Source organism: Salmo trutta, chromosome 17 (genome assembly GCF_901001165.1).
Source record: "Salmo trutta chromosome 17, fSalTru1.1, whole genome shotgun sequence".
Classification (NCBI taxonomy): Eukaryota; Metazoa; Chordata; class Actinopteri; order Salmoniformes; family Salmonidae; genus Salmo; species Salmo trutta.
The window spans coordinates 22,320,460-22,334,125 of record NC_042973.1 but is presented as its reverse complement, the minus strand read 5'-3'; the positions used below and the strand labels follow the sequence as shown (position 1 = coordinate 22,334,125).

The 13,666-nt window shown below is 44.2% G+C and overlaps 1 protein-coding gene across 3 annotated transcripts in view; it reads right to left on the bottom strand.

Moving 5' to 3' along the window:
* Positions 1–4,542: 4,542 nt before the first annotated feature.
* The window catches only part of LOC115151856 (fatty acid 2-hydroxylase), a 44,301-nt gene continuing 35,177 nt past the window's right edge, over positions 4,543–13,666 (bottom strand). For 2 of the 3 annotated variants that reach the window (XM_029696153.1, XM_029696154.1), the window contains 3 exons: positions 8,966–9,138; positions 8,454–8,706; positions 4,543–5,199 (listed from right to left, as the gene is read on the bottom strand). In XM_029696153.1, the coding sequence (XP_029552013.1) occupies positions 5,132–5,199; positions 8,454–8,706; positions 8,966–9,138 (494 nt within the window). In that variant the 3' untranslated portion in view covers positions 4,543–5,131. The remainder of the gene's footprint in view (positions 5,200–8,453; positions 8,707–8,965; positions 9,139–13,666) is intronic. The other variant, XM_029696155.1, reaches the window with a different exon arrangement.

Here is a 13,666-nt window from a genome sequence, read left to right as displayed (position 1 = left end):
TGATGGCAAGTCGCCCAAATCCTGAGGCAGCAAAGCATCCCCAAACCACCACACTACCACCACTATGCTTGACCGTTGGTATGAGGTTCTTACTGTGGTATCCAGTGTTTGATTTTCACCAAACATAACGTGAGCAGTGTTGTCCAAAACGTCAACTCAAGTTTGCCAAAAAGCACCTGGAAGCACCTGGATGATCGTCAAGACTCCTGGAAAAATGTTCTATGGACAGATTAGTCAAAAGTGGAACTTTTTGGATGACATGGGTCACGTTATGTCTGGTGAAAACCAAACAATGCATTCCACAGTAAGAATCTTATACCAACGGTTAAGCATGGTGGTCACAGGTGGTGGTAGTGTAATGGTTTAGGGATGCATTGCTGCCACAGGACCTGGACGACTTGCAATCATTGAAGGAACCATGAATTCTGCTCTGTTTCGGATCAATCTGAAGGAGAATGTCAAGCCATCCGTCAATGAGCTGAAGCTGAAGCGCAGCTGGATCATGCAACAAGAGAATGATCCAAAACACACAAGCACGTTTACATCAGAATGGCTGAAAATCAACAAATCTAATGTTTTGGAATTGCCAAGTCAAAGTCCAGACTTAAACCCCCTTGAGATGTTGTGGCAGGACTGAAAACAATTTATCCTAGAAAACCCTCAAATATCGTTGAGTTAAAGCAGTTCTGCATGGAAGAGTGTGCCACAATTCTTCCACAGCGATGTGAGAGACGTTTGGTTGCAGTCATTGCAGCTAAAGGTGGCACAACCTTTTGAGTTATTATGTTTTGCATAACTTTCTAAAATAAATGAAAATGATCAAAAGTTGTATTTGTTAACTCAGGTCCCTTTATCTAATATTAGGTTTTGGTTGAAGATCTAAAAACCAGTCTCGAAAATATGCAAAAATAGAGAAAATCAGAAAATGGGGCAAATCTTTTTTTTCACGCCACTGTATGCTGTAGGAAATCAAACCTTCATTAGTAGCCATTAGTAAGGCAAAGAATAACATAATGATCTACAGCTCAGTAATTCAACATGACCATTCAAAAATAAATCATTGTAGGTTTAGAGTAAAAAGCTGCATTTCACTACACTCACAATAACATCTGCTAACCATGTGTATGTGACCAATAAAATTTGATTTGAAAACAAAACATGATAAGTAATCAGAAATATAAAGGCATTTATTTACCGATACTTCCCCATTTGCATAGACATTTAAAATTCCAAAACAAAGGCATAACGTGCTAAACCGATTTTACAATATTATTACATAATTGAGCAGAGAATTTCATTTGTCAGAATCAAAGCTTACAAGTTGTTAATAAATATAGAAAAATATATCTACAGGCCTATACTACTTTAACCCAAAAAGTGGCACCCTCCTGCTCAGCAAGACGCTTGGTCCAGTCAAAGGCTAGGGTGGGTGTTGATACAGAGGAGGGGGGAGGGGGCATGCCAAGCTCAACTGCCATTATCATCATTTTCATCAACACCATCAGCATTCTTATTATCATCATTATCATTCACATATCACAACAATATTTGGTTCTTCATCAAGTCATGAAAAGTTCATCATACAAAAGTCATCATCATAAGCATGGGTACAAATATTGTCTTGAATGTGCATATTCTCAACTGTGATATGAGTTCTTGATGCTAATCAGGGTATCTTACTGATCCTTCACTGACAGTTCTCTGTCCGAACACAACGTGAACACGACCCAACCCTGACCTGAGTTCCAAACAGACCACTCCCACCACCACTTAAATTACTGCAAGGAGGAGGATTTTATACAGTAAAGCAAATGCTGGATTACACATATTTATGTGATGAAGAATTACTCTCTTGGCATATAAATCACCCCCATCAAGCCCCAATGGAGGTGATAGGAGACTGTGGACCCAGGACTTGTCCTTAGCGCGCACGCATACACACACACAACGTTATGACCTAACGGTTCAAATCACTGTTTGAGACTCATGTACTTTGTGAGGCCCCAGTCCCCTGTCACAGTCTCCTCTCTCCATGGTCCCCTGTCAGTCTCCTCTCTCCATGGTCCCCTGAGGAACTTTTGGAGTTTTTGGGCTTATCTGTAGTGGATTCAACCAAAGGACAAATTATAAAGGGGAATAAAGGAATGAACAAAAACATATGGAATGCAGAAGTTGGTATAAAGGATAGAAACTTTAGTTATAAAACTAGTCAGAACAGTCGAGGATCGGCCTGGAACTGAACCGAAAGCCTCCTGTAGTTTAGTCTGATGCAAGATCGTCATCCTACATGCAGAGAGCGGCACGGAAACCTATAGTGGAGTCCTTATCAGCTCCGTTCTGTAGCCATGTGCTCCTCCCTACAGCAGGAGACCTGGTAGACTGGCCTCATGCCCTCAGTGTTCTGTCATCCATGACAAGACATATCCATCCATGCTTCCATCAATCTACACATCAATACACATCCATCTTTCGCTCACTCCATCTCTTTCCACCTAGTAAAACATCAACTCATTCTGACGCTTCATTTGACATGTCAACAACAAACCCGAGTGTATAGGAGAGAGATAGAAAGGGAAAGATGCAGTCTCTGTTTGTACAAATATTTCTATACATTTAGTCTAAATCACATTTAGACTAAATCAGCTCCCTCCATACCTTCCCACAGATTTGAAAAGGAAATGCCCCAGTTTAAGAAAGACACTTCAGACTAAGCATCAGTGAATTCGGTGAGCGCACGCTATCAACAATGTTACTAAGCGTTACTAAAAGTATTATTACCGCTTGACCTCTAGCTGCATAAACACTCCAGGGATAGAGAAGGGAGGGATAGAGAAGGGAGTTTCCTGAATTTTCTTAAAGGTATAAACATGGACAGCTTAGACGTACAGTTGAAGTCGGAAGTTTACATACACCTTAGCCAAATACATTTACACTTACTTTTTCACAATTCCTGACATTTAATCTGAGTAAGAATTCCGTGTCATAGGTCAGTTAGGATCACCACTTTATTTTAAGAATGTGAAATGTCAGAATAATAGTAAAGAGAATGATTAATTTCAACTTTTATTTCTTTCTTTCTCTGACCCACATTCCCAGTGGGTCAGAAGTTTACATACACTCCATTAGTATTTGGTAGCATTGTCTTTAAATTGTTTAACTTGGGTCAAACATTTCAGGTAGCCTTCCACAAGCTTCCCACAATATGTTGGGTGAATTTTGGCCCATTCCTCCTGACAGAGCTGGTGTAACGGAGTCAGGTTTGAAGGCCTCCTTGCTCGCACACACTTTTTCAGTTCTGCCCACAAATTTTCTATAGGATTGAGGTCAGGGCTTTGTGATGGCCACTCCAATACCTTGACTTTGTTGTACTTAAGCCATTTTGCCACAACTTTGGAAGTATGCTTGGGGTCATTGTCATTTTGGAAGACCCAGTTGCGACCAAGCTTTAACTTCCTGACTGATGTCTTGAGATGTTGCTTCAATGTGTCCACACAATTTTCCTTCCTCATATTGTCATCTATTTTGTGAAGTGCACCAGTCCCTTCTGCAGCAAAGCACCCCCACAACATAATGCTGCCACCCCCGTGCTTCACGGTTGGGATGGTGTTCTCTGGCTTGCAAGCCTCCCTCTTTTTCCTCCAAACATAACGATGGTCATTATGGCCAAACAGTTCGAATTTCGTTTCATCAGACCAGAGGACATTTCTCCAAAAAGTACGATCTTTGTCCCCATGTGCAGTTGCAAACCATAGTCTAGATTTTTTATGGTGGTTTTGGAGCAGTGGCTTCTTCCCTGCTGAGTGGCCTTTCAGGTTATGTCGATATAGGACTTGTTTTACTGTGGATATAGATACTTTGTACCTGTTTCCTCCAGCATCTTCACAAGGTCCTTTGCTGTTGTTCTGGGATTGATTTGCACTTTTCGCACCAAAGTACTCCTTCCTGAGCGGTATGACGGCTGCGTGGTCCCATGGTGTTTATACTTGCGTACTATTGTTTGTACAGATGAACGTGGTACATTCAGGCATTTGGAAATTGCTCCCAAGGATGAGGTCCTGAGGTCTTGGCTGATTTCTTTTGATTTTCCCACGATGTCAAGCAAAGAGGCACTGAGTTTGAAGGTAGGCCTTGAAATACATCCACAGGTACACCTCCAATTGACTCAAATGATGTCAATTAGCCTATCAGAAGCTTCTAAAGCCATGACATCAATTTCTAGAATTTTCCAAGCTGTTTAAAGGCACAGTCAACTTAGTGTATGTAAACTTCTGACCCACTGGAATTGTGATACAGTGAATTTTAAGTGAAATAATCTGTCTGTAAACAATTGTTGGAAAAATGACTTGTGTCATGCACAAAGTAGATGTCCTAACCGACTTGCCAAAACTATAGTTTGTTAACAAGACATTTGTGGAGTGGTTGAAAAACAAGTTTTAATAACTCCAACCTAAGTGTATGTAAACTTCCAACTTCAACTGTATATAAAGACCACTATAATCTCTAACTTTCACCCTCCTAAACATCACTCTTTATCCTCTCTTCCATATTCACACTCCCTCTCACTTTCCAGTCTCTCTCTACTGCAGGTTAGTAAACTCTTACCCTACGAGGTCCGGAGCCTGCTGGTTTTCTGTTCTGCCTGATAATGAATTGACCCCACCTGGTGTCCAAGATCTAAATCAGTGCCTTAATTAGAGGGGAACAATGAAAAAACCCAGTGGAACTGACTTCAAGGTCCAGAGTTGAGTTTGATGGCTATACGGTTTCTGGTGGGATGTTGACTGTTATATCCTGTGACTGCATGTATCATCCTCCTTACTGCATTATAGTCATACAATCTCCATTTGATAATTTTGTAGATTATAAACAAAACATACAGAATCACCCCGAACCTGCATCTCTCCAGTTCTGAAAAGATACCTTTCTTCTTTGACTTGCAGGTGGAACATATTGGAGAAGTGTGTTGTGTTTTGTTCGAAGCAGCCAGAGCCAGCCAGAGACAGAGACAAAGACAAACTATGGGGACAGGCTGGGGCCAAAGGGTATGGGGTCATTGAAGGGGTTGATTGCCAGGTATAAGAGGGATGGGTGAAGGTTGCCCCCCAGTGGAGAGTAGAGTAAGTTGGGTCTTCTAAAAGGTCTGTTCAGGGATCAGTGTGTTGAACGGATAGTCCCACAATGTGGTGCTGATTCCAAAACCTGCAGAGGGAAACCAATTTATGCCATCAGTGAGAGGACAGTCAGAAATACTTATGCACACATACAGGAATCTAGGTATAATATTTAGGAGAACCATACACAAAGCTGAACTACAGGCAATTACAGAGACATATGAACAGTCTGAGGTAATATAATCAGTGCTTGACTTGGGCAGGAGCTCAGCGGAGATGAGTACCAGTACCTCAAAATGTTCTACTGCTTGAGATCCTGCTCCTGTTCTAGAATATTAGCTCAAAAGTACCAGCACCTATTTCAGTCCAAGTCAAGCACTGAATATAATACTTGATCTTGTTTGTCCCCCATCCTCTTTATCAGAAGTCACTATAACAACAGAAGTATGGTGATACAAAGAGCTATTCAAATCAAATCGGTCACATACACATATTTAGCAGATGATATTGCAGGTGTAGCAAAATGCTTGTGTTCCTAGCTCCAACAGTGCAGTAGTATTTAACAATTCACAACAATTCACACAAATCTAAAAGTAAAAGAATGGAATTAAGATATACATAAATATTAGTACAAGAAATGTCGGAGTGGCATTCACTAAAATACAGTAGAATAAAATACAGTATATACATATGAGATGAGTAAAGCAGTATGTAAACATTGTTAAAGTGACTAGTGTTCCATTATTAAAGCAGCCAGTGATTCCATGTCTATGTATACAGGGCAGCAGCCTCTAAGGTGCAAGGTTGAGTAACTGGGTGGGAACCAGTAAGTGATGGCTATTTAACAGTCTGATGGCCTTGAGATAAAAGCTGTTTTTCAGTCTCTCGGTCCCAGCTTTGATGCACCTGTACTGACCTCGCCTTCTGGATAGCGGGGTGAACAGGCCGTAGCTCGGGAGGTTTATGTCCTTGATGATATTTTTGGACTTCCTGTGACATTGGGTGCTGTAGGTGTCCTGGAGGGCAGAAAGTGTGCCCCCGGTGATGTGTTGGGCAGACCGCACCACCCTCTGGAGAGCCCTGCGGTTGCGGGCAGTGCAGTTTCCGTACCAGGCAGTGATATAGCCCGACAGGATGCTCGCAATTGTGCATCTGTAATAGTTTGTGGGGGTTTTAAGGGACAAGCCAAATTTCTTCAGCCTCCTGAGGTTGAAGAGGCTCTGTTGCACATTCTTCACCACATTGTGTGGGTGGACCATTTCAGTTTGTCAGTGATGTGTACGCCAAGGAACTTGAAGCTTTCCACCTTCTCCACTGCATCCCCGTCGATGTGGATAGGGGCATGCTCCCTCTGCTGTCTCCTGAAGTCCACGATCCATTCTTTGTTTTGTTGATGTTGAGGGAGAGGTTATTTTCCTGGACCACTCCACCAGCGCCCTCACCTCCTCCCTGTAGGCCGTCTCATCATTTTTGGTAATCAGGCCTACTACTATTGTGTCGTCTGCAAACTTGATGATTGAGTTGGAGGCGTGCCTCAGTCATGGGTGAACAGGGAGTACAGGAGGGGGCTGAGCACACACCCTTATGGGGCGCCTGTGTTGAGGATCAGCAAAGTGGAGATGTTGTTTCCTACCTTCACCACCTGGAGGCGGCCCGTCAGGAAGTCCAGGACTCAGTTGCACAGGGCGGGATTAAGACCCAGGGCTCCAAGCTTAATGATGAGCTGGGAGGGTAGAACCGTGTTGAAGGCTGACCTATAGTCAATGAACAGCATTCTTACATAGGTATTCCTCTTGTCCAGATGGGATAGGGCAGTGTGCAGTGCGATGGAGATTGCATCGTCTATGGATCTATTGGTGTGGTAAGCAAATTGAAGTGGGTCAGGTAAAGCACTTCATGATGACAGAAGTGAGTGCTATGGGGAAATAGTCATTTAGTTCAGTTACCTTTGCTTTTTTGGGTACAGGAACAATGGTGGACATTTTGAAGCAAGTGGGGACAGCAGACTGGGATAGGGAGAGATTGAATATGTCCGTAAACACGCCATTCAGCTGGTCAGTGCATGCTCTGAGGATGCGGCTAGAGATGCCGTCTGGGCCTGCAGCCTCGCGAGCATTAACACGCTTAAATGTCTTACTCACGTCGGCCACGGAGAACGAGAGCCCACAGTCCTTGGGAGCGGGCCGCGCCGGTGGCACTGTGTTCTCCTCAAAGCAGGTTAAGTAGGTGTTTAGCTTGTCCGGGAGCAAGACATCGTTATCCGCGTGGCTAGTTTTCCCTTTGTAATCCATGATTGTCTGTAGACCCTGCCACATACGTCTTACGTCTGAGCCGTTGAATTGCGACTTGACTTTGTCTCTGTACTGATGTTTTGTTTTGTTTTGCCTGTTTGACTGCCTTATGAGGGAATAACTACACTGTTTGTATTCAACCATATTCCCAGTCACCTTGCCATGCTTAAATGCGGTGGGTGGCGCCTTCAGTTTTGCGCAAATGCTGCAATTTATCCGTGGTTTCTGGTTTGGATAGGTTTTAATAGTCACAGTGGTAACAACATCCCCTATACACTTCCTGATGAACTCAGTCACCGTGTCCACGTCAATGTTATTCTCAGAGGCTACCCGGAACATATCCCAGTCCATGTGATTAAAGCAACCTTGAAGCATGGATTCCGATTGGTCAGACCAGCGTTGAATAGACCTTAGCACGGGTACTTCCTGTTTGAGTCGGACTTACTCTATGTTATCACAACCATACCATCTGTAGTTAATCATGAAACATACACCACCGCACTTCTTCTTCCTGGAGAGTTCTTTATTCCTGTCTGTGCGATGTACTGAGAACCCAGCTGGCTGTATGGATGGAGACAGTATATCCCAAGAGAGCCATGATTCCGTGAAACAGAGTATATTACAGTCCCTGATGTCTCTCTGGAAGGAGATCCTCGCCCTGAGCTCATCTACTTTATTGTCCAGAGACTGAAGATTAGCGAGTAATGTACTCGGAAGCAGTGGATGGTGTGCACGCCTCCTGAGTTGGACAAGAAGTCTATTCCGAACAACTCTTCTCCGCCGGCGGTGTCTTAGAGCAGCCTCTGGGTTAAGTTCAATTGCCCTAGGGGTACGAACAAAGGATCCAATTCGGGAAAGTCGTATTCCTGAATGTAATGCTAGTGCATTACCGTCGCTCTGATATCTTTCTGGCTGTATGTAATAACACAAAAAACATTCTGGGTGAATAATGTAAGAAATAACACACACACAAAAAAATACTGCAAAGTTGCTTATGAGCTAGAAGCAGAGCTGTCATGTCTGTCGGCGCCATCTTACTGGTCCTCCTCACCTGCTCTTTGGTGTTCAAAGTGGTGCTTGACGTGGTATGCCTTGAGGCTATACAGGTAGGAGTTTTTCTGGGGGGAGCCGTAGTGAAGATAGTAATGGATCATGTCATACACCACGTACCCAAACAGCCCCCCCACAAACAGGGACACCCCTAAGGCCTCAGGGAAGGCCTTGGTCAGCAGCAGGTAGAAGCTGCCTATCACCACTGAGGCTAGGCAAGGAGGAAAGACCAGGCGGGAGCCATCGTAGGGAGACTGGAAGGGAGAAATCACCATGGTGTTAGTATAGGAGCACATAGACTTTGAGTAGTTACTGCACAGTTTCGTTTTATCATTCTAGCATATGGCTTGGCCTAGATTTGGAACAAAAAGTATATCCTTCTGCAGTTTCCCAAGTTTCGGAATTTCAAATGAATCATAAACAAAGAGGCATAAAAAACACCTAAGTACGATACATTTTAAACGTTAGTTCCAGAGTATTGTTCGCTCTCTTCTGTATATGTCTGTACCTCACCTTATGATGCTGTCCGTGCAGCAGGAAGTGAATGGTGATGAGGTAATAGTTGTGGGCGGGCGGGCACATGTGAAAGACGAAGCGATGGATGCAGTATTCGATGAAGGTCCAGATGACCATGCCCATCACAAAGATGAGGGGAAAGCTGTACTTGTGCACCAGGAAGGAATAGTCTGCAGATGGATGGGGTGGGACAGATACAGGCTTAAACAAGAATCACATTTCTACTAGACTGTACATGGGAACAAGCATGAATTTGCTGGACAGATTTATTAACAAATAATGTGGCTGGAATCAACTACTTCTATTACTTCTTATTTCTCATGTTTTTTATTTTATTAGTTATACTATTTATTATATTGAATACTGCACTGCTGGATAGGGCTTGCATGTTTAGCATTTTACTGTACTTGTGCAAAATGTAACAAAAAAACTGTAAATAGTCTACTATTTGAAAGTATTTTCAAATACTTATTTCCAAATATATTATTTCAAATACCAAATGCTTGGGTTTATTTAAGGCCAAGATAAAGCGTAGCAATTCGACACATACAACAACACAGAGTTACACATGAAATAAACAAAACATACAGTCAATAATACAGTAGAAAAAAATAAAACAAAAAGTCTACATACAGTGAGTGCAAATGAGGTAAATTAAGGCAATAAATAGGCCATGGTGGCGAAGTAATTACAATACAGCAATTAAACACTGGAATGGTAGATGTGCAGAAGATGAATGTGCAAGTGGAGATACTGGGGTGCAAAGGAGCAAGATAAATAAATAAATACAGCATGGGGAAGAGGTAGATCGATGGGCTGTTGACAGATGGGCTATGCACAGGTGCAGTGATCTGTGAGCTGCTCTGACAGCTGGTGCTTAAAGCTAGTGAGGGAGATATGAGTCTCCAGCTTCAGAGACTTTTGCAGTTCGTTCCAGTCATTGGCAGCAGAGAACTGGAAGGAAAAGCGACCAAAGGAGGAATTGGCTATGGGGATGACCAGTGAGATATACCTGCTGGAGCGTGTGCTACGAGTGGGTGCTGCTATGGTGACCAGTGAGCTGAGATAAGGTGGGGCTTTACCTAGCAGAGACTTGTAGATAACCTGTAGCCAGTGGGTTTGGCGACGAGTATGAAGCGAGGGCCAACCAACGAGAGCGTACAGGTCGCAGTGGTGGGTAGTGTATGGGGCTTCAGTGACAAAAAGGATGGCACTGTGATAGACTGCATCCAATGTTGAGTAGAGTGTTGGAAGCTATTTTATAGATGACATCGCCGAAGTCGAGGATCGGTAGGATGGTCAGTTTTACGAGGGTATGTTTGGCAGCATGAGTGAAGGATGCTTTGTTGCAATATAGAAAGCCGATTCTAGATTTAATTTTGGATTGGAGATGCTTAATGTTTATAGTCTAACCAGACACTTAGGTATTTGTAGTTGTCCACGTATTCTAAGTCAGAGCCGTCCAGAGTAGTGATGCTGGACGGGCGGGCAGGTGCGGGCAGTGATCGATTGAATAGCATGCATTTAGTTTTACTTGCATTTAAGAGCAGTTGGAGGCCACAGAAGGAGAGTTGAATGGCATTGAAGCTCGTTTGGAGGTTAGTTAACACAGTGTCCAAAGAGGGGCCAGAAGTATACACAATGGTGTCGTCTGCGTAGAGGTGGATCAGAGAATTACCAGCAGCAAGAGCGACATCATTGATGTACACAGAGAAGAAAGTCGGCCCGAGAATTGAACCTTGTGGTACCCCCATAGAGACTGCCAGCGGTCCGGACAACAGGCCCTCCGATTTGACACACTGAACTCTATCAGAGAAGTAGTTGGTAAACCAGGCGAGGCAATCATTTGAGAAACCAAGGCTGTTGAGTCTGCCAATAAGAATGTGGTGATTGACAGAGTCGAAAGCCTTGGCCAGGTCGATGAATACGGCTGCACAGTAATGTCTCTTATCGATGGCGGTTATGATGTCGTTTAGGACCTTGAGCGTGGCTGCGGTGCACCCATGACCAGCTCTAAAACCAGATTGCATAGCAGAGAAGGTACGGTGGGATTTGAAATGGTCGGTAATCTGTTTGTTAACTTGGCTTTCAAAGACCTTAGAAAGACAGGGTAGGATAGATATAGGTCTGTAGCAGTTTGGGTCTAGAGTGTCACCGCTTTTGAAGAGGGGAATGATCGCGGCAGCTTTCCAATCTTTGGGAATCTCAGACGATACGAAAGAGAGGTTGAACAGGCTAGTAATAGGGGTTGCAACAATTTCAGCAGATAATTTTAGAAAGAGAGGGTCCAGATTGTCTAGCCCGGCTGATTTGTAGGGGTCCAGATTTTGCAGCTCTTACAAAACATCAGCTATCTGGATTTGGGTGAAGGAGAAATGGCGGGGGCTTTGGCGGGTTGCTGTGGAGGGTGCCGGGCTGTTGACCGGCGTAGAGGTAGCCAGGTGGAAAGCATGGCCAGCCGTAGAGAAATGCTTATCGATATTCTCAATTATAGTCGAATTATCGGCGGTAAGTGTTTCCTAGCCTCAGAGCAGTGGGCAGCTGGGAGGAGGTGCTCTTATTCTCCATGGACTTTAGTGTCCCAGAACCTTTTTGAGTTTGTACTACAGGATGCAAATATCTGTTTGAAAAGCTAGCCTTAGCTTTCCTAATTGCCTGTGTATATTTGGTCCTAACTTCCCTGAAAGGTTGCATATCACGGGGGCTGTTCGATGCTAATGCAGAACGCCACAGGATATTTTTGTGCTGGTCAAGGGCAGACAGGTCTGGAGTGAACCAAGGACTATATCTATTCTTAATTCTAAATGTTTCAAATGGGGCATGCTTATTTTAGATGGTGAGGAAGGCACTTTTAAAGAATAACCAGGCATCCTCTACTGACGGGATGAGGTCAATGTCATTCCAGGATACCCCGGCCAGGTCGATTAGAAAGGCCTGCTCGCAGAAGTGTTTCAGGGAGTGTTTGACAGTGATGAGGGGTGGTCGTTTGGTCACAGACCCATTACAGATGCAGGCAATGAGGCAGTGATCGCTGAGATCTTGATTGAAAACAGCAGAGGTGTATTTGGAGGGCGAGTTAGTTAGGATGATATCTATGAGTGTGCCCGTGTTTACGGATTTGGGGTTGTACCTGGTAGGTTCATTGATAATTTGTGTGAGATTGAGGGCATCAAGCTTAGATTGTAGGATGGCCGGGGTGTTAAGCATGTCCCAGTTTAGGTCACATAGTAGCACAAGCTCAGAAGATAGATGGGGGGGGCAATCAATTCACATATGGTGTCAAGGGCACAGCTGGGGGCAGAGGGTGGTCTATAGCAAGCGGCAAAAGTGAGAGACTCGTTTCTGGAAAGGTGCATTTTTAGAAGAAGGAGCTCAAATTGTTTGGGTACAGACCTGGATAGTAAGACAGAACTCTGCAGGCTATCTTTGCAGTAGATTGCAACACCGCCCCCTTTGGCATTTCTATCTTGGCGGAAAATGTTATAGTTAGGGATGAAGATTTCAGGGTTTTTGGTGGTTTTCCTAAACCAGGATTCAGACACGGCTAAGACATCTGGGTTGGCAGGGTGTGCTAAAGTAGTGAGTAAAAAAAATTAGGGAGTAGGCTTCTAATGTTAACATGCACGAAATCAAGGTTTTTAAGGTTACAGAAGTCAACAAATGAGAGCACCTGGGGAGTGGGAGTGGAGCTAGGCACTGCAGGACCGGGTTAGCAAGCAAGCAGTTAGCAGACCGGGGAAAGCAAGCTAGCAGTTAGCAGACCGGGGCAAGCAAGCTAGCAGTTAGCAGACCGGGGCTAGCAAGTTAACAGAAGGGAATTTGGGGGACGTCGTATGGAGGTAAGTCTGTTTTTGCCTCGTGCGGTGACTTCGTGCGGTGACGTCGATAGACCAGTCGTGGATTAGTAGGGTTCCAAGTAGCTCTAGGTAGCTAGCAGGCCGCAGTTAGTAGAAAGGGCCTTCAGCGGACGTCGCACCTGAGGGGCCTGTTGGAATCCTCGGGAAGATTATGCCGGTATTCCAGTCGTAGAGGATCGGCGGGGTTCCGCGCCCCATACCGGCAGTAGAAGAGTTCCGGATATTGTAGCCCAGGAGTGGGCTTCGGTGGTAGCCCAGGAGCCCAAGCCGGGCTAGCTTCAGGCTAATTGGTGCTTGTTCCAGGATGGAAACGCTAGCCAGGAGTAGTCACCCGGGATTGCGGTTAGCTAGTTGCGAAGATCCAGATGAAAATGTTCAGAGTTTGCGGTAGGAATCCGGGGACAAGGAGAGAATTTTATTTTTTAGCTCCGTTATGCTCTACTTAGACTCACGTTGTACGTACTGGCGAGAGCTTTCCGAGCTAAAGTTTAGCTGATGACCGCTAGCAGTGGTTTGCTGACTGATAGCTGGTAGGTAGTCAACTTAGCTGGCTAGCTTCAGTTGAGGGATTCCAGATCTGAAGTAAATAGAAATACTTTAGAAAAAAACAGATCCACGCCACATTGGGTGAGGCGGGTTGCAGGAGAGTATTTAGAAGTTGAGGTTCAGGAACATTTTAAAAAGATATGCGAAGAAAAATATATAAAAAGATATATACAAGGGACACGACAGGACAAAGACAAACACGTCTGACTGCTACGCCATCTTGGAATCCGCCATCTTGGAATACTTGTGTTTTCAAATAAAAAAAATATTTAAAAAAAACTTACTTCCAAATACT